The sequence below is a fragment of the Phacochoerus africanus genome, chromosome 14, assembly GCF_016906955.1.
Source record: "Phacochoerus africanus isolate WHEZ1 chromosome 14, ROS_Pafr_v1, whole genome shotgun sequence".
NCBI classification, from domain to species: Eukaryota; Metazoa; Chordata; class Mammalia; order Artiodactyla; family Suidae; genus Phacochoerus; species Phacochoerus africanus.
Genome location: NC_062557.1, coordinates 31123860 through 31148679, shown reverse-complemented (window position 1 = coordinate 31148679; position 24820 = coordinate 31123860). Strand labels below are relative to the sequence as shown.

At 34.8% G+C, this 24820-nt stretch overlaps 1 protein-coding gene across 2 annotated transcripts in view; it reads right to left on the bottom strand.

The window, feature by feature from the left end:
- Positions 1-24820, bottom strand: part of STXBP4 (syntaxin binding protein 4) — a 191474-nt gene that overhangs the window by 127653 nt on the left and 39001 nt on the right. The window contains exons 9-11 of one of the 2 annotated variants that reach the window (XM_047759350.1): positions 22654-22748; positions 3573-3669; positions 861-952 (exon numbers count right to left, since the gene is read on the bottom strand). In XM_047759350.1, coding sequence (XP_047615306.1) covers positions 861-952; positions 3573-3669; positions 22654-22748 — 284 coding nt within the window. The remainder of the gene's footprint in view (positions 1-860; positions 953-3572; positions 3670-22653; positions 22749-24820) is intronic. The other variant, XM_047759351.1, reaches the window with a different exon arrangement.

Below are 24820 nucleotides of genomic sequence, written 5' to 3'. Positions count from 1 at the left end.
GTGGCTCAAATATCATGGAAATTAATTTATTGCTCATTTTCGTAGCTCCTATTAAAGAGTATTCAGAGAAAATAAAAAGTGTGAAAGAGAGAAAAGCGTAATTAATTTCAAATGTCTACCTAGAAAACCTAAGAGCACAAGCAATTAGAAAGGAACATGGGGAGTTCCCACTGTGGCGGCTTGGCGGAAACAAATCTGCCTAGTATCCATGAGGATGCAGGTTCAATCTCTGCCCTTGCTCAGTGGGTTAAGGATCCGGTGTTGCCCTGAGCTGCGGCACAGGTTGCAGATGCAGCTTGGATCTGGCATTGCTACGGCTGTGGTGTAGGCCGGCACCTATGGTTCCGATTCAACCCCTAGCTTGGTAATCTCCATATGCCACAGGATTCAACCCCTAGCTTGGTAATCTCCAAGGCCCTAAAAAGACAAAAAAAAAAAAAAAAAAGAAAGAAAGAAAAAAAAAGGAAAGAAAGGAACATGGGGGTAAGAGAGCATCAGTGTCCTGGTAGTTTCTTTAACATTGACTTCTTGATGTGGATGCTGATTACACGAGGATGGTTCAGACTGTAAAATTTCAGAGGGTATATACACTTATGATCTGGGTACTTTTCTGTGGTAAATTTAAATATGGGAGTAGCAGGAGGGAACAGTGAAAAAGGAGGATAGAGGAGATCAAGATAAAACTTTACTTTTGATTTTAAATTATCTATATGTTATATATTTATCCAAGAAGTATGTATTACTTGTATAATTTATTTTTTGAAAAGTAAAAAGATGAAAAAAGCCAATATATACGACACATAACATTCAAGACTTATGATTTAAGTGCAATCAAGACAATTTTACAGGGCATTCTCTACCTGTGAATCTAATATGTTGGAAATTTCATGTGCACCAACATTTACTTCATCCAACTGCAAGGAAAACAAGTTTCTGGCAACCTGGACAAAATCTAAAATGGAACATATTTTAATAAGAATATAGCATTTAACCTCATCTAAGTAAAACTTACCTTTTTCTATATGAAGTTGAAGCTAGGTGTTAAAACTGATGCTTAAAATTTAACTTGTAAAATTACCTTAACATAGAATTAACTGAATGGCAGATAGATTTAAGTTCACATAAGAAGTGAGAGATAAACTGGTTTTCACTCACTTCATTTAACTGTGCTGAAGTTAATAAATCATATTATGATGATAAAACATATCACAGGCATAATTATCTCTTCAACTCCTTTGAGTTGAACTTTTTCTGAAACATATGACAACATTATGATTTACAGCTTTTCTAGCTGAAAGAACCCAACGTTTAACAATAATAATAATAATAGCAGCTAATGTTTCTTTAACAGTCTCAACGTGCTAGGCATGGCACTTTGCAATTTCATCTTCAAAATTTTCTGAGGTAGGTCCTCTTACCCTCTCCATTTTGCTGTTTAGGGCTAAGATAAATTAACTGTCTTAAACTTCCCAAGGCTACTTGGCAAATAAGCAGCATAGCAAGACTCCATTTAAGGTCTGACTCGAAGGCATACTCTCTTGATTGTTATATAATACTGTCTGATGCCATCTTAGCAAACCATAAGCTTCTTTGGACATGGATCTATCTTCAACTTTTAAAATTTTGGTTATTATACTTTTAATTTCCAATGATACTTTTAATTGTTCTCATTTTACAATATCCTATTCTTATTTCATGGATGCCTTAGTTTTGCTTATCTTTTTAAAGATGCTAATTATGGTTTATCTGAAGTTCTCATCTGCTTTTGCAATATTTATTTATTTTTCTGAGTACCTCTTTTTCTATCTGTCTGATTGATATTTTGGGGAATCTATATTTTATGTTGGAGGATTTCTCCAAATGTCTGGTGACCTGTAGCTTTAAGTTCATATTTAAGAAGAATCAGGCACTAAATCACTGATGGGAGGTTTTGCGTGCATAACCAATTCCCTTTGTCAACTAGCGGGTTTCACTACAGAGCAATCGGGTGTCTGACTATTTTGGTATTTTGTTCAGCTTCTTCAGAGAGAATCCTACAACCTATTGCCTATAAACATGGTTGCAAATATCACTGAGCAACCTAGGTGTGTTTTATGAGTGATAATTCACCATACATGTCCATAAATTTCTTAGCTGCTGGCAAGTACAGGTCCAGAACCTCTCTGGTTTAATTTCTCAAAAGAATATATTTATTTTCCTCTGCAAAGGTAAGGGAGTGGTGGTTGCTGGATTGCTTGAGAGGGGGGCAAGAAACACTATATATAATTGTTCCTTTATACTGATTTCTAACAATTGTTTTAAATTCCCTGCCTATATGCAACCTGAAGTACCTGATGCTTTCACTTCCTAAGTCTTTCCAGGAATCAGCTTGCTCCCCATTGCGATTCTCACGTCTATTCGGACTTGGACTTCACATGCCTCTGCTCACTAATGTACTTACTTTCCTCATCTACTTTCTGCACTTATATTGTGGTTTTAGTTATACATGTATTTCTGTTTTTGTTCTCATTATTTTGGGATGATATCAGGAAGAGAGAGAAGCAAATATATCTTTTTTTTCCATTACTTCAAACCACCAAATTTCTTTCTTTAGCAATGCAGATACTTTAAAAATGATATAATGTTGCACTGCTATATAAGAAAAAAAATTAAATATTTAATGCTATCAAAGATACAAAACCTATTACATATAAACATTACTAGTGGCAAAACAAGCATGTGTGTAAAATATCTCTGGAAAACAATTTGTCAATACATTTCAAAAGTATAAGCCACTTGTGGGGACTTATCCTAAGAGAAAGAAGGAAAAAGCTATGTTAAACACAGAAGTATTTATATTACCAGTTAATGAAAAGCCATCAAAATGCCCAACAATGGAAAGTTTTAATATTATAGTATATCAACATTATGCTATCTTTAAAAATAATTATATAATAATAAGACTATAGCATCACAGTGTTTCCACTGTGGTTCAGCGGTAATGAACCTAACTATGATCCATGAGGATGTGGGTTTGATTCCTGGCCTCGCTCAGGGGGTTAAGGATCCAGCATTGCCATAAGCTGTGATGTAGGTCACAGACGTGGCTCAGATCTGGCATTGCTGTGGCTGTGGTGTAGGCTGGCAGCTGTAGCTCCGATTTGACCCTCAGCCTGGGAACTTCTATGTGCCGCACTTGTGGCAATAAAAAGCAAAAAAAAAAAAAAAATACAGCATCATGAAAACATTTATTATATCATACTAGTTGAAAAAAAATTAGAATTTCATAGTAGCAGAATAGAGCTGTTTTCTTTTGTTATTACTAAAGCGGTATTTATACAATAAATTAAAAATAAAAAAACCAATAGTGATGATATTTTAAAGTTAAAAGAGGCTAAGAAAGTTCTCCTTTTTGCTGACCCACCCAGGCCAGAAATTACAGCTGAGTTTTCAGAGTACTGGTGAAGGAACCTGAAATAGATGTGCTTTTATTTTTCCTTCTCTCCTTCTAAAGAGGCACTCATTGAAAATGGGCCACAATAATTCTTAGACCAAGTTTCTACCTTGATACAATATGATGAACGTCATGTTACCTCCAAAAGACACTGTCCCCTTTGAGTCCACTTGCACTTGCCGTCTCAGCGCCCGGTGTTGTTCCTTTGTGGGCTGAATACCAAGATAATTTAGAGCCTGGAAGGAAATGGACTCATGTGAAGCAATTTTTCAATCTCCAAAGATTAAAACTTTTCATTACAACTTTATTTTACAAGCTAGAGAAAAGAGTCAATATCCAGAACAGTGACATGCTCAAAGAAAAATTTCTGACTATTTATGGATTAATTTTCTACTAGACATCAGCTTCTTAATCTACCAGCACCTCATTTTTTTTTCCCCAAGGTTACGACTTTGGCTGATGCCAAATTTATAAGCATATCCCTAGAACCAAAATTCAAACTATTTCTTAGTTTAAAATATATGACATGGTAGAAGAAAAAAAAAGCAAGGAAATCCTATTAAATTTGATTTAACATTGATTTCTCTAAGTAGCAGTCTAAAACATGGACATGTTGATGATATCTTGTACTTGAGACAAAAATGGAGGTTAACAGGAACTAGGTTAAATACAAAATATTTTAATTTTGGTTAGTTCATGAGCAGGCTTATACAAATAGTAAACTAAAAAGCTTTCCCTGGAACCTACTCTTCTTTCTCTTCTTAGTATCCATAGCTGATTAAAGCTTCAGAGGCTGCTGGTTGTATTTCAATGTCCATGCTCTCCTCTGTTCTTCAGTAGCAGAACCATGAGTTTTAGCTAGAAACATTGTTGTCCAACTTAAAGATATTTCCCAGCCCCTTCTCCAGCTTGATGAGGCCATACGACTATGTACTAGTCAAGGAGATATATGGCAAATTTGTAGGGAACATCTGTGAAGTCTTTCAAAAGTAAAGGTAAGTAAATCTTGTCCCCTTACCTTCTTTCTTTAGGCTTACTTAAAAGAATAACAAAAAAGATGAAAAAAAAGGAAGGAAAGGAAAGAAAGGAAGAAAGAAAATATCGCTGGAATTTAAGTTGTCACCTTGGTTCATATATCTCAACAAAGATGCTGGAGCAGAACGATACCTGAAGCATGGAGAAACTCCAAGCCAGCCTTGGATCACCTAATTCAGCCTTCTTTTTGGTGTGACAGAAATAAATTTCTAATGAAACAACTATGTTTTAGGTTCCCAGGTTATACATAATCTAATCTTAACTAATGCATATAGGGCCTGACTAGATGCCCTATTACTCTATTCTTGCAAGAATGTCGAAATTAAAATGTAGGCAAAGGTTAATATGAGTAATCAGCCTTTATATATTTCTTCCTCTTCTGAAATCTGTTCAGTCACCTGTCATTTAATTTACCAAATACTTACTTAGTGCTTACTATTTGTTAGGCACTGAACTATGCAAATGGACACACAAACAAGATACAGCTGCTACTCTCAAAGAGCTATGGTATCCAAGGTGAGAATAAGATGTAAATAAATGTAATTAGCACATTATACAAAATTTAACGGAAGTGCATATAGGATATACCGTGGCAAAAACCAACTGGTCAAGGTATAGGTGGTTGGACACAGTCATAGAAGAAGACAGGAAAAAGGGAAAACAGCAAAGATTCCTTCAGAAGTGATTTTATTTATTTATTTATTGTTTTTTGGGGCTGCCCCCACGACATATGGAAGTTCCCAGGCTAGGGGTAGAATCACAACTACAGCTGCTGGCCTACCCCACAGGCGCAGCAAGCCGCATCTTCAACCTACATCACAGATCAAGGCAACGCTGGATCCCTGACCCACTGAGTGAGGCCAGGAATCAAACCCACAACCTCATGGATACTAGTCGGATCTGTATCTGCTGCACCACAATGGGAACTCCAAAAGTTATTTTAGAGTTTAACTTAGCAGCATCCGCCTACCCTGTTTACACAATCACATTTACCTTGCATAACATGGAATGATTCTTAACATTTGATATTCTTTTCCTGCAATCATAAAAAATGTTCCAAATACACCAAAAAAGGGAAATTTGTATTTAACTGCTATTATCAAATATATACTCCCTGATATTTGCTTGAAATTTATACATCATAGACTTGGTTGAAAGCTCTATCCACTGTTCTTCAGCAGGAACCACTATCCTAAGGTTGAGTCCATGCATTGATGCCACTGCTACATTTATCCCCTAATAACATGTACTCTTTTGCTTTTAAGATTTTACATGCATAGTATATTACAAAAGGATAAACTTACAAATTATTTTTATTTTTTACCTGAATGTTATGATTTCACAATTGCTCAATATTGGTTGGTTTTTTCTTGTTATTTCTCCAATACAATTTTATTTTCTACTGTACAGCACGGTGACCCAGTTATACATACATGTATACATTCTATTTTCTCACATTATCATTCTCCATCATAAGTGACTAGACATAGTTCCCGGTGCTACACAGAAGGATCTCATTGCTAATCCATTCCAAAGGCAATAGTTTGCATTTATTAACCCCAAGCTCCCAATCCACCCTGCTCCCTTCCCCTCCCCCTTGGCAAACACAAGTCATTCTCCAAGTTCATGATTTTCTTCTCTGTGGAAAGGTTCATTTGTGCCATGTATTAGAGTCTAGATATAAGTGATATCATACTGTATTTATCTTTCTCTGACTTACTTCGCTCAGGATGAGTCTCTAGTGCCATCCATGTTGCTGCAAATGGCATTCTTTTGTTCTTTTTTTATGGCTGAGTAGTATTCCATTCTGTATTTATACCACATCTTCCTAATCCAATCATCTGTTGATGGACATATGGGTTGTTTCCATGTCTTGGCTATTGTGAATAGTGCTGCAGTGAACATGCGGGTGCATGTGTCTTTCTAAAGGAAAGTTTTGTCTGGATATATGCCCAAGAGTGGGATTGCTGGGTCATATGGTCGTTCTATGTATAGATTTCCAAGGTATCTCCATACTGTTCTCCATAATGGCTGTACCAATTTACATTCCCACCAACAGTGCAGGAGGGTTCCCTTTTCTCCACACCCCTTCCAGCATTTGGTATTTATGGACTTATTAATGATGGCCATTCTGACTGGTGTGAGTGTTATCTCATGGTAGTTTTGATTTGCATTTCTCTAATAATCGGGGATGTTGAGCACTTTTTCATGTGTTTGCTGGCCACCTGTATATCTTCCTTGGATAAATGTCTATTCAGGTCTTTTGTCCATTTTTCAACTGGGTTGTTGGCTTTTTTGCTGTTGAGTTGTATAGGTTGTTTGTATATTTTAGAGATTAAGCCCTTGTCAGTTGAATCATTTGAAATTATTTTCTTCCATTCTGTAAGTTGTCTTTTTGTTTTCTTTGTGGTTTCCTTTGCTGCGCAAAATCCTGTCCGTTTGATTAGGTCCAATTGGTTTGTTTTTGCTTTTATTTGTTACTTTGGGAGACTGACCTGAGAAAATATTCATAAGGTTAATGTCAGAGAATGTTTTGCCTATGTTCTCTTCTAGGAGTTTGATGGTGTCTTATCTTATATTTAAGTCTTTAGCCATTTTGAGTTTATTTTCATGCATAGTATGAGGGTGTGTTCTAGTTTCATTGATTTGCATGCAGCTGCCCAGGTTTCCCAGCAATACTTACTGAAAAGACTGTCTTTTTCCCACCTATATTCTTGCCTTCTTTGTCAAAGATTAATTAATTGACCATAGGTGTCTGGTTTATTTCTGGGTTCTCTATTCTGTTCCACTGGTCTGTATGTCTGTTTTGATACCAGTACCACCCTTGATTACTGTGGCTTTGTTATATTGCTTGAAGTCTGGGAGAGTTATGCCTCCTGCTTGTTTTTTGTTCCTCAGAATTGCTTTGGTAATTCTGGGTATTTTGTGGTTCCATATAAATTTTTGGATTGTTTGTTTTAGTTCTGTGAAAGATGTCATGGGTAACTTGATAGGGATTGCATTGAATCTGTAGACTGCTTTAGGTAGGATGGCCATTTTTACAATATTAATTTTCCAATACTGGAGCATGGAATACCTTTCCATTTCTTCACATCTTTGCTAATTTCCTTGATTAATGTTTTATAGTTCTTGGCATAGAAGTCCTTTATCTCCTTGGTCAGGTGTATTTCCAGGCATTTGGTTTTTGGGGGTGCAATTTTAAAAGGTATTTCTTTTTATTCCTCTTCTAATCTTTCATTGTTAATATACAGAAAGGCGACTGATTTCTGAATGTTAATCTTACATCCTGCTACTTTGCTGAATTTGTTGATCAGTTCAAGCAGTTTTTGGTTTGAGTCCTTAGGGTTTTCTATATATAGTATCATGTCATCTGCATACAGTGACAGTTTCACCTCTTCTCTTCCTATTTGGATGCCTTTTATTTCTTTTGTTTGTCTGATTGCTTGGCTAGGACTTCCAGTACTACGTTGAATAACAGTGGTGAGAGTGGACATCCTTGTCTTGTTCCAGATTTTAGTGGGAAAACTTTCAGCTTTTCTCCATTGAGTATTATATTTCCTGTGGGTTTGTCATAAATGGCTTTGATTATGTTAAGGTATGTTCCCTCTCTACTTTCAGGGGTCATTTCTATAGTTTGTGGCTCAATATTGTTAATTGCAAAACTAGTGCACTTATTTTAACTTTAAATTGTGTCCTAATACATTAATATATTTTAATTGATTGATTATTCCAGTCTGTTTTTTATAATTACTCCAGTCTGTTTTTCAGTAAAAGACATTTTTTTTTTCTTTTCAGGGCTGCACCTGTGGTAAATGGAAGTTGCCAGGCTAGGGATCGAATGGGAGCTGCAGCTGCCGGCCTATGCCACAGCCACAGGAATGCCAGATCCAGGCCACATCTATGACCTATACCACAGCTTGTGGCAATGCCAGATTTTTTACCCCCTGAGCAAGGTCAGGGATTAAACCTGCATCCTCGTGGATACTAGTCAGGTTCTTAAACCCACTGAGCCACAATGGGAACTCTAGTAGAAGACATTTTGTATGTCTCCTCATCTAGATAAGTGAAGACTTCTTGACGGTACATTCCTAGAAGAGGAAACACTGAGTCATACATTATTTACATTGTCAACTTTATTAGAAACTGTAGAACTGCTCTCCAAACTGATTGTATCAATTTATGTGCAACACTAGTATATAAGTACTTGTATTTTTCTATATTCCTAAGATTTGCTGTTTTCATACTTTAATTTCTGTCAATATGTTGGATACGAAATAGTACTCTGTGAATTTTAATTCTTCTAACTACAAGTGAGATTTAACTTCTTTTATAATGTTTGTTAGCAATGTTTTTGGCTTATGATTTATTTAGCAATATGCTTTAAATTTTCATACATGAGGTTTTAGGAAGTATTTTTTGTTAGTGATTCCTAATTTGATGGCATTCTCTCCAATTGTGAAAACTAAAAATGTCTGCAGACACTGCCAAATATCCCCGAGGCAAAAACCTTGCATCCCTGTCCTTGAGAACCACTCCGGAGACAAATGCTATTAATAGTTTGAAGTATAATTTTCCTGATTTTTTTTTCATGAATACAGCACCTACATATTTTTAAAAAGGTATATTTTTACAAAAATTACACTATATACAGAGTTCCGTGTTTTTAAAAAAATTATCAATATATCACAGCTTTCTACTCTGTACATTTTAGATCTTTTGCATGCTTTTTAAAAATTATTTTAATAGAACATTAAAGCCTAGAATTTAAGTATGTTTACTTCAGATTTTGAATGTATTGCAAAACATTGTAAAAGCCCCTTCTAAACTTCTCTCCAACTATTTTAATATTCCCAAGCATTTTATTATGTATTTGGAATATACTAAAAATATACATATAGAGTTCCCGTTGTGGTGCAGCAGAAATGATTCCGACTAGGAACCATGAGGTTGCAGGCTCAATCCCTGCTTTGCTCAGTGGGTTAAGCATCCGGCGTTGCCGTGAGCTGTGGTGTAGGTCGCTGATGCGGCCCAGATCTGGCACTGCTGTGGCTCTGGTGTAGGCTGGCAATGGTAGCTCCGACTAGACCCCTAGCCTGGGAACCTCCATAAGCCATAGTGGCGGCCCTAAAAAGACAAAAGACAAAAAAAATTAAAAACATACATATAACAAATATACATGTTTTAAAGCAGGACAATTAAACATTCATGAATCCATTTAAGAATTATAAACCTGCTAACACTGTTGAATTTATGTCATATACTCCTCTCCTACTATACTAGAGGTAATCACCACTAAAGAATATGTCATTATCATCCCCATACTATTTACTTTGAAATGGTTTGTTGCACACACATGTATCCCTAACATGTTTTTAGCTTACTAGCAAAAAACATTCTTGTACATATCTACAAGAGCACACAGGTAAAAATTTCTTTAGGGTATACACCTAGGAATAGTATCAGTGGGTCTTTTTCTGATTTATCTCTAGGAGTTCTTTATATATTTTGGATACCAGCATTGTATACATTAAGTGTATTACAAATATTTTCTCCCAGTTTTTAGCATAAGTTTTTACTTTCTTACATACTTTTTTTTTAGTGGAGTTTCTTATAGATAGTTCACAGGCATGTTTTTATACCATTACTTCATATAGTAAAAGTGTTTATTTATAAAAATGTATATAAATTTATAAATATATAAATATATTTGATGAATAGTTTTAAAAAATATTTTAAAGTTTTGATTTGTATATAAGTGGTACTGTACTGTATATATCAATATGTGACTTTCCTTTTTATTAATAGCAGATTTGAGATATAATTCACATATGCTGTTTTGGTATATAGCTAAGCAGTATATTTAAAAAGTTGTACATCAATTACCTGAGTCTAGAAAACTTTCATTACCCCCAAAATAATCCCATACCCATTAGCAGTTACTTGCTATTTCCTTATACTGCCAGCTCCAGGCAGCCACTAATCTATTTTATATCTCTGTGGGTCTTATAGAGACAGAAAATAGATTCTGGGCATTTTATATAAATAGAATTAGCTAACTTTTTGGATCTAGCTCCTTTCACTCAGCTTAATGTTTCGATGTTTGTCAATGTTGTAGCATATATCAACTTCATTCCTTTTATGGCCCAATAATAGTCCATAGTTTGTATTACTACATTTTGTTTATCTTTTTTGAGCTAAAAATGTGAATCAAGAATAAAATCAGGAATAAGATATTATTGTTAAAATATTAGGTAGAAAATAACAAATTAGAAATTCAATGGTCATATGAATGAAATAGGAGATGATTGCCAAGAAAATGAATTAGAGAAACAATGCCTCAATAAAGCTGGGCAATAAGAAGCATGTAATTTGGGAGGCAGCTAATCAGAGTTAGTATTATAAACACCTTGTATGTTTGAAAGAAGGACAGAGATTCTGATTAATTTTAGACTAAGTTAAATAAGCATGTTAAAGTTTTAAGGTAATCACTAATAGAATTATGCAAGAGAATGCATAATTTCTAAAAAAGTTGGGGAAGAAAAAATAAAATGCAAAAACCAAATAATCATACATAATCAACAAACCAAAGAGTGATTTAAAAAAGAACAAGGAAAAATAAAAAAATAAGATGGCAGACATGAGCTGTAGTATAGATTGCAGATGCAGCTCGGATCGCGCATTGCTGTGGCTGTGGCGTAGGCTGGCAGCTACAGCTCCAACTGGATCCCTAGCCTGGGAACTTCCACATGCTTCAGGTGCGGCCCTAAAAAGACAAAAAGACAAAAAAAAAAAAAAGATGGCAGAAATAAATCAAAAGGTATCATAATGAGACTGAATATTAAGTACGTGGAGCAATGGCAACTCTTTCATAAGACTAGTAAGAGTGAAGATGGGCAGAACTACTTTAGAAAACAATACACCAATCTAATAATTATTTTCTGAGCATGTACTATGAGCCAAATATTTTTTTAGGGGCCAGAGAAAGAAAACTGAAAATTCTGACAACACCTTAAACAAATTCTTTGACCTCGTTAATATTTTAGTAATCAACTTTTAAGCGGTGTATAAATGATAAATTCAGTATTTAGAATAGAGTTACCATCAAAAAAGAAAAAAAAAAGAATAAAGTTATCTCTTGAGGAGAGAAAAAGTTATATATGACCAAGAAAAGAGCACAGGCAATGTCAAGGATTCTCATTCTTAGCGGAGTGGTGAGTATGTGTGTGTTTATTATTCTTTAAACTGTACACATAAAATAACCATTCTTGCACATGATAGATATTTTCAGGTAAAGGAATAACAATTTTACTAAATTAATGCAAATAAAATACCTATCACAGAAGGTACTCAATAACATTATATTTGGTAATAAAATTGCAAAATGCAATTAACTACAGTATAAATTGAAATCCTGAAATAAACTTAGAGGAAAATTCTGTTTAAAGTAAAATTTACTCTAGATGAATACAGTGTGTTAGTGAGGAAAGTTCACAAATTTAAATTGGAAGTAATTTGATGAGAGGCCAAGAGTAAGAGGACATAGAACTCATCTCCCCCCATAAACACATAAAAATACACCTACAAGTGGAACAATTCTCATGGAAAACAAACTGGAAACTGGCAAAAGGACTCCTATACAACCAAGGCTGAAAGAAAGATACACCATAACTGGGTAGGACAGGAAAAAAAGTAATCCAGTTGGGATCTGTGGCCATGGAAGGATGATAAGAGGAAAGATATTACAAGGGTGGACACTTGCCCAGAGAAGCGAGCATGCTGAGACATAGACTAGGCATCCCAGTCCTGAGCAGGAGGTGGGGGTTCCTTTGCATAGCATACGAGACCCTTTGGCTGGAGAACTGCTGGGATAGACAGAAAGGCTGGAGAAGATGAGACTATACTCGTGAGGAGTATGTAGGTATTAGCCCACCCCCAGGCAGGGCACAGAGAAGTCTGCCCTAGTAGCTGCCACCCTGCCATACTCCAGAGTCCAAGCTAACAGAACAGCCCAGCCCCACTCACTCCATTCCACAGTGTGACACTAGAGCTAGGGAGACCAGGACCTGGAGAAGTCTTGGGTGGAGGCAGCCATTCTTGGCTCAAGAAGTAGCCCAGAAGCAGCCCAGACTTCTGACAGCAGCAAGGCAACCAGATTTCCTAGGACTGCCGTCGCTGAGTACACAGGCCCAAGCTGAGTGAACACTCTGGCCCACCTCACTCTCTACCAAAGCACAGCACTAGATCTGGGGTGACAGTGACCAGGAAAAAGATGTGACTATGGGCTGCGTCTGAGTGGAGCAGAATAAAGGGAAAAGAATGAAAAGAATTGAGGACAGTTTAAGAGACTTCTGAGACAACATTAAAAACACCAATATTTGCATTTAGGAGTCCCAGAAGAAGAGAGAGAGAGACAAAGGGCTGGAGAAAATATTTAAAGAAAATATTTAAATAGCCAAAAATTTCCCTAACATAGGAAAGGAAATACTCAAGACCAAGAAGCGCAGTGACTCCCATACAGGATAAAACCAAAGAGGAACATGCCAAGACATATATTAATTAAATAGACTAAAATTAAAGTCATTGAAAATATTAGAAGCAACTAGGGAAAAAGCTACAAATAAGATGCAAGGGATTCCCCATAAGGATTTTTTGCATAACCGATTTTTTAGCAAAATCTCATAACTGATTTTTTAGCAGAATCTCTGCAGGCCAGAAGAGGGTGGCATGACATACTTAAAGTGATCAAAGGAAAAAATCTACAACCACGAATACTCTACTCAGCAATGCTCTCATTCAGATTTGACAGAGAAATCAAAACCTTTACAGATAAGCAAAAGCTAAGAGAATTTAGGACCACCAAACCGTCTTTACAACAAATGCTAAAGGAACTTCTCTAAACAGAAAAAAAAGGCCACGATGAGAAACAAGAAAATTATGAATGGGTAAGTTCGCCAGTAAAGGCAAACATACAGTAAAGGTAGGAAATCATCCACATAGAAAGATTATATCAAAGTTAGCAATCATTAGAAGAGGAGGGTACAAGTGCAGAATATTGGAAATGAATTTGAAACTAAGAGACCAACAACTTAAAACAATCTTGTGTGTATATATATATATAGAAAGAGAGAGAGAGACTGCAGTATAAAAACCTCAAGGTAACCACCAACCAAAAGTCTATGATAGATACGCATACTAAAAAGAAAGAGAAATCCCAAAACAATACTAAAGATGGTCATCAAGTCACCAGAAAAGAGAACAGAGGAAGGAAAGAAAAAAAGACCTATACAAAAAATTCAAAATGATTAACAAAACAGCAATAAAAACATATATAGGGATAATTATCTTAAATGTAATTGGATTAAATGCACCAACAAAAAGACATAGACTAGCTGAATGGATAAATAAAACAAGCCCCATATGTATACTATCAATAAGATATCCACTTCCACCTAGAGACACATACAGACTGAAAGTGAGGGGAGAGAAAAAGGTATTCCATGAAAATGGAAATCAAAAGAAAGCTGGAGTAGCAATACTCACACCACACAAAACAGACTTTAAAATAAAGACTATTATAGTAGACAAAGAAGGACACTACATAATGATCAAGGGACTGTTCCAAGAAAAAGATATGACAGTTGTAAATATATATGCATCAAACATAGGAGCACCTCAAATATAAGACAAATGCTAACAGCCATTAAAGGAGAAATCAACAGTAATACAACAGTGAGGGGCTTTAACACCCCACTTATACACAAAGCACCCAGACAGAAAATAAGGAAGCACAGGTCTTAAATGATGCATTATATCAGATGTACTTAATTGATATTTATAGAACATTTCATCTGAAAGCAGCAGAATATACACTCTTCCCCAGTGCACAGGGAATATTTTCTAGGATAGATCACACACATTCTGTGGCACAAATCAAGCCTCTTAAATTTAAAAAAATTGAAATCATATCAAGCATCTTTTCCAACCACAATGCAAAAAGACTAGAAATCAATAACAAGAAAAAAAATAAACAAAAATGTGGAGCCTAAACAATATACTACTAAACAACCAATGGATCACTGAGGAAATCAAAAAATACCTAGAGACAAATGACAACAACGATATAATGATCTAAAACCTACAGGATGCAGCAAAAACAGCCCTATGAGGGAAGTTTACAGCAATACAAGCATACCTCAGGAAACAAGAAAAATCTCAAATAAACAATCTAATATTACGGCTAAATCAACTAGAGAAGAAAGACAAACAAAACCCAAAGTTAGCAGAAGGAAAGAAATCATAAAGACCAGAGTGGAAATAAATGAAATAGAAATGAAGAAAAACATAAAAAAAGATCAATAAGACAAAAAGCTGATTCTTTGAAAAGATCAACAAAATTGATAAACCCTTAGCCAGATTCATCAAGAAAAAAAAATGGAGAGGGCTCAAATCAATAAAATTAGGAACTAAAAAGGGAAGTTACAGTATACATTATAGAAATACAAAAGATTGTAAGAGACTACTGCAAACAACTATATGCCAATAAAATGGACAACCTAGAAAATAGAAAAATTCTTAGAAAGATATAAGCTACTAAGATTGAACAAGGAAGAAATAATAAGATGAATGGACCAATCACAAGTACTGAAATAGGAATTCACACTGTGGATCAGCAGGTTAAGGACCCAACATAGTCTCCATGAGGATGTGGGTTCAATCCCTGGCCTTGCTCAGTGGGTTAAGTATCTTGAGTTGCTACAAACTGCATTGTAGGTCATAGATACAGTGCAGATCTGGCACTGCAGAGAAGACACTGATGGCCAAAAAGCAAATAAGATGCTCAACATGGCTAATTATTAGAGAAATGCAAATCAAAACTACAGTGACATATTAACTCACATGTCAGAATGGCATCATCAAAAAGTCTACAAACAATAAAGGCTGGAGAGGGTGTGGAGAAAATGGAATCCTCTTACATTGTCCATAGGAATATAAATTGGTATAACCACTATGGAGAACAGTATGGAGGGTCCTTAAAAAACTAAAAATAGAAGTACATATGACCCAGCAGTCCTACTCCTGGGTAAATAGCTTGAGAAATCATAATTTGAAAAGATACATGCATCCCAATGTTCATAGCAGTATTATTTACAATAGCAAAAATATGGAAGCAACCCAAATGTCTATTGACAGAGTAATGGATTAAGAAGATATGGTGTACATATACAATAGAGTATTACTCAGCCATAAAAAAGAATGAAATAATGCCATTTGCAGCAACACAGATGAACACAGATATTACCATACTAAGTCAAGTAAGTCAGAAAAAGACAAATATCCCATGATATCACTTATATACAGAATTTTAAAAAATGATGCAAATGAACTTATTTACAAAACAAAATCAGATATACAAATTTTGAAAACAAACTTATGGCTACCAAAGAGGAAACATGGGTGGGGAGGGATAAATGAGGAGTTTAGTATTAATATATATACACTACTATCTGTAAAGCAGATAATTAACAAGGACCTACTGTATAGCACAGGGAACTCTACTCAATATTCTGTAGTAGCCTACATGGGAAAAGAATCTGAAAGGGAATGGATATATGTATAAATATAACTGGATCACTTTGCTGTATACCTGAAACAAACTCAATCTTGTAAATCAACTGTATTCCAATATGAAATAAAAATTAAAATGAATTGGAAAAAAATAAAAATGAAATAATTTATCACTAGAATAGAACCGGCAATAAAAAAAGAAATAACTCCCTGCGAACAAGAGTCTAGGGCTAGATAGCTTCAAACATATAAAGAACTTATTCTTCTAAAACTATTCAAAAAAACTGAAGAGATGGGAACACTCCTATACTCATTTTACAAGGCCACCATTACTCTCTTACCAAAATCAGACAAAGACACTACAAATATAATTACAGGCATATATATAATTTTTTTTTGTCTTTTTGTCTTTTTGTCTTTTTAGGGCCACACCCACAACATACGGAGGTTCCCAGGCTAGGGGTCTAATCAGAGCTGTAGCTGCCAGCCTACACCACAGTCACAGCAAGGCCAGATCCTAGCCACGTCTGTGACCTACACCACAGCTCATGGCAATGCCAGATCTGTAACCCACTGAGCAAGGCCAGGGAACGAACCTGCAACCTCGTGGTTCCTAGTCAGATTCATTTCTGCTGAGCCATGATGGAAACTCCTTTGATAAATATAGTTGCAAATATCCTCTACAAAATATTAGCAAACTGAATCCAACAACATATGAAAAAGATCATATACCACGATCAAGTTGGATGCATTACAGGGTCACAAGGATGGTTCAACATACATAAATAAATCAATGTGATACACTGCAATTACAAAAGGAAAGACATAAACAACATGATCATCCCATAAGATGCAGAAAAGGTATTTGGAAAAATGCAACATCCATTCATGATAAAAACGCTCATCAAAGGGGTATACAGAGGATATATCTCAACTTAATAAAGGCCATTTAGGACAAACCCACAGCCAATGTGATACTTGATGAAAAGCTTGAAGGGCTTCTCAGTAAATTCAGGAACAACACAAGAATGCCCATTCTCACCACTTGTATTTAATATAGTATTGGAAATCTTAGCCACAGCAAGCAGACAAGAGAAAGAAATAAGAGGTATCCAAGTTGGTAGAGGTAAAACTCATTATTTGCAGATGACATGGTACTCTAATATACAGAACCCTACGGACTCTACACAAAACTACTAGAACTAATAAATGATTTCAACAAGATAGCAGGATACAAGATTAGAATACAGAAATCTGTTGCATTTTATACTTTAATAATGCAATATCAAGAGGGTAAAGTAAAAAAAAAATCCTGTTTAAAACTGCATCAAAAAGAAAAAAGTATCTATAAATAAACTTAACCCAGGAAGTGAACTATCTATACTCTGAAAACTATGAAACAGTGATGAAGGAAATTGAACTTGATATAAAAAATGAGAAGATATCCCATTCTCTTGGATTGGAAGAATTAATATTGATACCCAAAACAATCTACAGATTTAGTGCAATCCCTATCAAAATACTCATGACATGGTTCATAGAACTAGAACAAATAATCCTAAATTTTATATGGAACCATCGAAGATCTAGAATGGCCAAAGCAACCCTGTGGGTAAAAAAAGAACAAAGCTAGAGCTAGAACCTTCCCAGACTTCAGACAATACTACAAAGCTACAGTAATCAAAACAGTATAGTGCTGACAAAACAACAACAACAACAACAATAACAAACCCCAAAAAGACAAAGAGACAAAGAGATCAATGGAACAGAAATAAACCCATACACCTATGGTCAATTAATCTACAACAAAGAAGGCAAGATATACAACGGAGAAAAGATAAACTCTTCAGCAAGTGGTGTTGGGAAAGCTGGACAGCCTGATGTAAATTAATGAAATTAGAACAATCCTTCACACCACATACAAAAATAAATACAGAATGGTTTAAAGACCTAAATATAAGACATGACACCATAAAACTCCTAGAAGAGAAAATGGGCAAAACATTTTCAGATATAAATCATAGCAAAGTTTTCCTGGATCAGTCTCCCAAGGTAAAAGAGATAAAAGCAAAAATAAACAAATATGACCTAACTAAACTCAAAAGCTTTTGTACAGCAAAGGAAATCAACAACAATAAGAGACAAGCTATAGAATGGGAGAAAATATTTAGAAATGGTGCTACTGAGGGGTTAATATCCAGAATGTACAAATACTCATAAGTTAAATAGAAAACAACAACAACAACAAAACACCAATCAAAAAAATGGGCTGATCAGCTCAACAGGCATTTCTCCAAAGGAGGCATGGAGTTGGCTGACGGGTACATGAAATGATGTTAACATCACTAATTACTAAAAGATGTAAGTCACAGCAACAATGAGATATCACCTCATCCCTGTCAGAATGCTTATCATCAAAATCTACAAATAACAAATGTTGGAAAGGATATGAAGAAAAGAGAACATGTACACTGTTGGTGGAAAAAAGTATGGAGATTCTCAAAACAAACTAAAAAGAGCACTGCCATATAATTCAGCAATTCCACTCCTGGGTATATACCCAGAGAACCCCAAAACACACATTTGAAAAGGTATACGTACCCTGATGTTCCTGGAAGAACATTATTTACAATAGCCATGATAGTAAAGCAACCAAAGTGTTCATTGACAGAGAACTGGATTGGAGTTCCCATTGTGGTGCAGTAGAAATGAATCTGACTAGCATCCATGAGGATGCAGGTTTGAACCCTGGCCTCACTCAGTGGGTTGGAAATCTGGCATTGCTGTGAGCTGTGGTGTAGATCACAGACATGGCTCGGATCCCATGCTACTGTGGCTGTTGTAGCTCGGATTTGACCCCTAGCCTGGAAACTTCCATATGCTGCCACTGTCCCTAAAAAGCAAAACAAACAAATAAGCAAAAAACCCATAAAACTGCATAAAGAAGACACAGGAGTTTTTCTGTGGCACAGTGGGTTAAGAATATGGTGTTTCATGGTAGCAGCTTGGGTCGCTGCTGTGTTATGGATTCAATGCTTGGCTGGGAACTTTTGTATGCCACAGCCATGGCCAAAAAATTTTTAAAAAAATAAGAAATTTGGAGTATTACTCAGTCACAAAAAAGAATGACAGTATATCATTTGTAGCAATGTGGATGGACCTAAAGATTATTGTACTATGGAAGTCAGAAAGAGAAAGACAGGAGTTCCTGCTGTTATGCAGTGGGTTAAGAATTCACGTGGTGGCTTGGGTATTTGCAGAGGCACAGGTTCAACCCCTGGCCTAGTGCAGTATGTTAAAGGATCTGGCACAATTGCCGCAGCTGTGGTATAGGCCACAGCTGTGGTTCAAGAATTAATCACTGGCCTGGGAACTTCCATATGCTGTGGGTGCAGCCATAAAAATAAATACATAAATATACAAAAATAGAAAATAAATAAAAAATAAAAATATTAAAGAGAAAGACAAGTGCTATATGATATCACTTATACAGGGAATATAAAAATTAATGTAAATGAATATATATGCAAAATAGAAACAGATTTGCGGATGTAGAAAATAAAGCAGTGCTTACTAGAGGGGAGAGAGAAGGGAGGAGGGGTAAATTAGAGGTATGAAACTAAGAGATACAAACTCTTGTATTACGTATAAAATAAATAAGCAAGAGGGATATACTTTTTGGCACAGGGAATTATAGCTATTATCTTATAATAACCTTTAATGCAGTATAATCTATAAAAATACTAAATCACTATGCTGTACACCTGAAAGTAATACAATACTGCAAATAAATGATATTTCAATTAAAAAAGTAAATGGGAGGTAATTTAATTTTGATCTAAAAGTTGATTCCAATAATTTCTTGAACAACTAATGCCATCTTTTAACCTTAAACAAAAATACAAATTTGTTCAGTGGAGAAATAAATGCCCTTGACCTTTTCTGACATATAAATGATGAATCTAAAAAATATATCCTCTTTACTAGTCACACACTTCCTAATTTAATACAAAGAAAACCTCATTAACTACAATCATCAGATATAGGCTATGCAACTGCTCATTACAGCTTTCTTCAAATGTTACAGTAATGGCAGGAGGTAAAGTAAATATCAGCGGCATGCATCTGTATCCCAAAGCATTTTTCTCAGGTTCAAAAATACAGATAGTGAGGAGGTACAATAAATCTTCATCTTCAAACTAACTAATATATTATATCCCTATTTCTATGTTTATCATACCAACTGACAGGTTTAACGCTGGGATCAAATGACACACAGAATACTCATAAAAACACTTGGAAGAAATTATCCCTACAGATAACCACGATAATAATTATTTTAAAATATTTGTATATAAAATCATTCTCAGAGTATTCATGGAAAGAGGCAATCCATTTTCAGATAAGGAAATAAGAAATAACTAACTCAGTATTAGAAATTACTTTCCAACGTATACTGATACAAAAATGTCTATCTAGACTAAAAAAACATGGAGGGTTTCATGAATACAATGCCCCACATACACATGTCTCGACAGGCAATTTGCTTCATCAAATTCTAACTTTTTTGCCTTTCTTAAAAATTGTGCTGAGTTGGTTAACGACTTAATAACCACATAATTGTCAAAACATTTTCCTTGTGAAATCTTTTACGTCACAATTGCTTAGATACTGTATGCAGATACTTAAAGAAGATAAAGTAAAATGATATGATTTACTACATTTTAAAGACTTGAACACATTGGCCCTATCTTTTACTAAACAGGAAATACGTTAAAAATGTAATAGATAATAAATCTGAATCTACCTACAAAGTAGCAAGTAAAATGGAAGGATCTATTTCAAATTAAAGTGATGCAGCTATAATTACATTAATACATAAATGTCCTTAATAGCTTAGAAAATATTTAGGTAAATAGAAACTAATTTAGATTTTAGAAAAAATGTTTTTATTAAGTGACATTTAGTATCAAACTATGAAAACAAAGAATGATCTACTAATACAGTTATGAAATAAATATTTGGGATAAAAGCAGGGAAGCTGAATTTACAGAAAATGTAAATGCGTCTTCTTTGCTGTAAAACGGCCATTTTATTTTTCTATAAAAATAAGCAATTTGCTTAGGCTAAAAAGAGGACTACAAATGAAATACTGACTCAATATGCAAGAAACTCAAATTTCTCAGAATCAATACAACTTGGGATGATTTTTATATCTCTAAGAACATTAATGAATTTAAAAGTATCATGCACTAGGAAAATTTAAACTGGGTAAATGAACAAAGGCTGCTAGGTAAAGTCATTAACTAAATAATTTTCTCCTTATCCAGAGGAATGGTTAGTATTAAATTTCGGGTGTCCAGAAATGTATATTCCAGCAATATCATTAAAATGATAATTATTCATTTTTTAAGATACTAATAGATATATTTTTAAACCTCATTCCATTTTTTGAAAATGTCAGAATTGACTGATTGTAACAGTTGCCATTATCAAGAACTCACATTTTAGCCACAAACAAAAAGTAAGTAAAAGATACTTGGAAGCAAAAGATACTTAGGAGTTTGAAGATATAAAGGAGACCACCTCAAGTATCTGATATGGGAAATTTTTATTGAGTACAAACCAGGTGTTTAAAAAGTGGCAGGTACACAGGATTATACAGACGGTTTGACCCACTGATAAACATAAAAGATGACAGGGTACTGCAAAGTGACATTCAGTGCTATGGATATGCAAAATATGGCAGTATTGGCCTGTACTGTAAAGTTTAAGGAGCTGGACCAAGGACTTGGAATTCAGTCAGCATTAGAACAGTAAGATTGAAACTGGCCTTCAAGAGGGTATTACTAATAAGACCATGCAAAAGTCTAACTATGTGAATGAATGTAATTCGTATTTGTTCCAGCTGTGCATTTTCATACTCTTCCTAAAATGTGAAACAATCCTTATCCACAAAAACCATCAGGAATGTAGAGGCTGTGAACCTCTATATCTACTTTAACATTAAAAAAAAAAATTTAACTTCACATATATTTGCTCCCAGGTAATCTGAGAGGAAAATGTTTTAATGCTTTTCGACTTGCAATTCTTCTTTTTAAAATCATCTTATGTTTCTTTTACATAAAGAAACTCTCCCCAGGATAACTTTTTGGTACATTGCTACCATCCTCTTTATATTTAGTAGGCGTCTATTATGTTCTTTAGGATTTAGTTTCCTTTGACTTTTTAAAACAGTGAGTGATGGAGTATCACTTCCTTGCACTTATTGCTATAACATATACGAAGTCTACTATACTTTTCTTAATTTATCCCGTATTTCCTGATTCCACATTGTAAAACACCACATTTGTCTCATTTCTACACAGGAGGATACTGTTTAGTTTGAATGTCAATTTAGTTACCAAAGATTTTATTTCTATTTTTGTACTAATGAAGCACTAAGAACTGCTCAACTTAAATACGAACTGAATAATTTAAACCCAAACTGTCACTCATTTACCTGTAAATCCTAATAAGTCTTCAAAAAACAAATGGCTCCAATCCTTTACACTCACAAAGAATAAGAATACTTCTTTGCTGTTGTTTATGGAAGAACAATGAAAACTTTAAGTATTTACCATTTCCAGTTTTTCTACCTTAAGGCGAACAGAAGGATTTAGGGAAATCTTCTTTCCTTGTGGTCCATAATTATCAGTCCAGGCAGGGGCAATATCTAAGAGACAACAGGGTGCACATTAATTCGAAATTTAATTGGAATGGAACTTTTCATTTGACAGGATGTGTTCTGGGCTCCTGCTGTTCAAAAATAATTCTGGATAATCACTTGGCAGTTTTCACTATTTTTTTGTTCTTTAAATCTAAAATGTATCATATAAACCAGCTTCATTTGAGCCCTAAAAGATATAAAAAGAATAGCATTAAGTCCCACAGAAATATTAATTTAAAAGACAAACATACATCCTGCCACTTACACTGTCATCACAATGCCTTACTAATTGCAAAGTGAAAAGTCTTTTTTTCTTCCAAAATGGAGAAAATCACATTAGGAATTCAAAAAGGTCATTTTTCTTTGACTGGCCAAAATGGTTTTGCTATGAGAGTTCTGGAGGTACTATGGAAAAACTCATAAATGCTAATTGTTTCAGGTTGGCATATAAAGTATGATATAGACTCAGAACTTCTTGAACTATTTCTTACTTTACAGAAGGGTTATATTTCCAGTGGCATAAATGGGGTCTCAAGAGTTGAATGTCATACACCTTTCATCCATTCTTTAACTCCTCAGTATAACTAATACACTGTTTAGATGAGCTTCGTACTTGGTGCATGAATAAAAACCAGGTGTCACAAGGAACTAGACCTTAAAAAATTATTTGCTTTAACATGCCAAGGTTTCTCAAATTCCTGCAATTCACGTCAATTTTCACATCTAAATTGTCACTATTCTAAATACACTTTTTAAATGGTATTTTACTAGTTCTACATAGAAACAAGAGGAAGAGAAAAAACTTTTTAAAATGTCACATTTTTATGCAGTGTTTTAATTTTTTTTTTATTTCTCAGAGCATCTGTCTCTAAGTACAAAATGATTTGCATTCTCTTTCTTAAGAACATAAGAAGTGCATATGAAAATAAATAGTCTTCCTCTAAACCTTTAACACTTCCTTAACAGTCTATGTAAAATCTTGAATATAGCTTATAGGTGTCAAGATCATAAAAAAAATGGTTACTGACTTTTAGCTTTAAATGGAATTCAAACCTTGAGAAAGACTGATTTTAGTATAATAGAATTTTTATAATTTTGATAAAAGCGACAAAGATCCCTTTATTACTGTGATACCTAGGGGTTGGCCATGGGATAAAAATATACTATACATGTATTATTTTCCTCTTAAGAGAAATTCTGTGCCAATTATAAAGTGCGGCATAAAAGATGAGCAGGGAGTGAAGTGGTATGGAAGGCCAAAGAGCAGATAAGTCAACTTTATTTTTCATTTTTAAGATTGGGATGTGTGAGGCTTGACAATGACTTTCAGCCTGGTGCCTGGCCTACCATTAGCTTGTGTCCATCTAACAAGTGTAAGCGTGTGGAAGGGGTAGACAGGAGACAAAGGACAGAGGGAGGGACAGGAACACACACCAAGGCATGTGTTCTCATTTATGTTTCCCTACGTCTAAGCATAAAAAGTTGCTGTGTGCAACAGTGGAAGTAACAGATGATTAGCTCTTACTTATGCTTACTTTTAGCCAAGCAGTACACTAAGTACTTAATGTTTATAAACTCAATAATCTTTACAATAACCATAGTGACATAGGTGTTAATATATTCAACCGAAGGACGATGAGACCAAGGCCCAAAAAGGTAAAGAAACTAGCCCAAGATCATACAGCTAGTGGGTGGCCATGTTAGGATTCTAATCTCTTGTGACTCCCTTAGACAATCTCTTAAATGTGTCAGTGTCTTTCATCATCAGTTTTCTTTTCAGTGAAGTAGGAAGAATAAAACAGTCCACCTTACAGGAATTATAAAGGTAAAGTAAAAAATCATAGAAAACTACTATGAAAACCATAAAGTACTGTTCATATTAACACAGATACAGAGAGATTAAATAGGAGATTTAATGTAAAATTATACTAACCCCACAATTAACAATATACAATCATGGCTTAACAAAATCTTACTTTCCTCTAGCCAAGTTTTCCCCTGAATTTTTACCTTTGATCTAAAACCTTAGGAGGATCTGGGCATAAATCCAGCATTCTTTGGTAATTCACGGTAGCTTG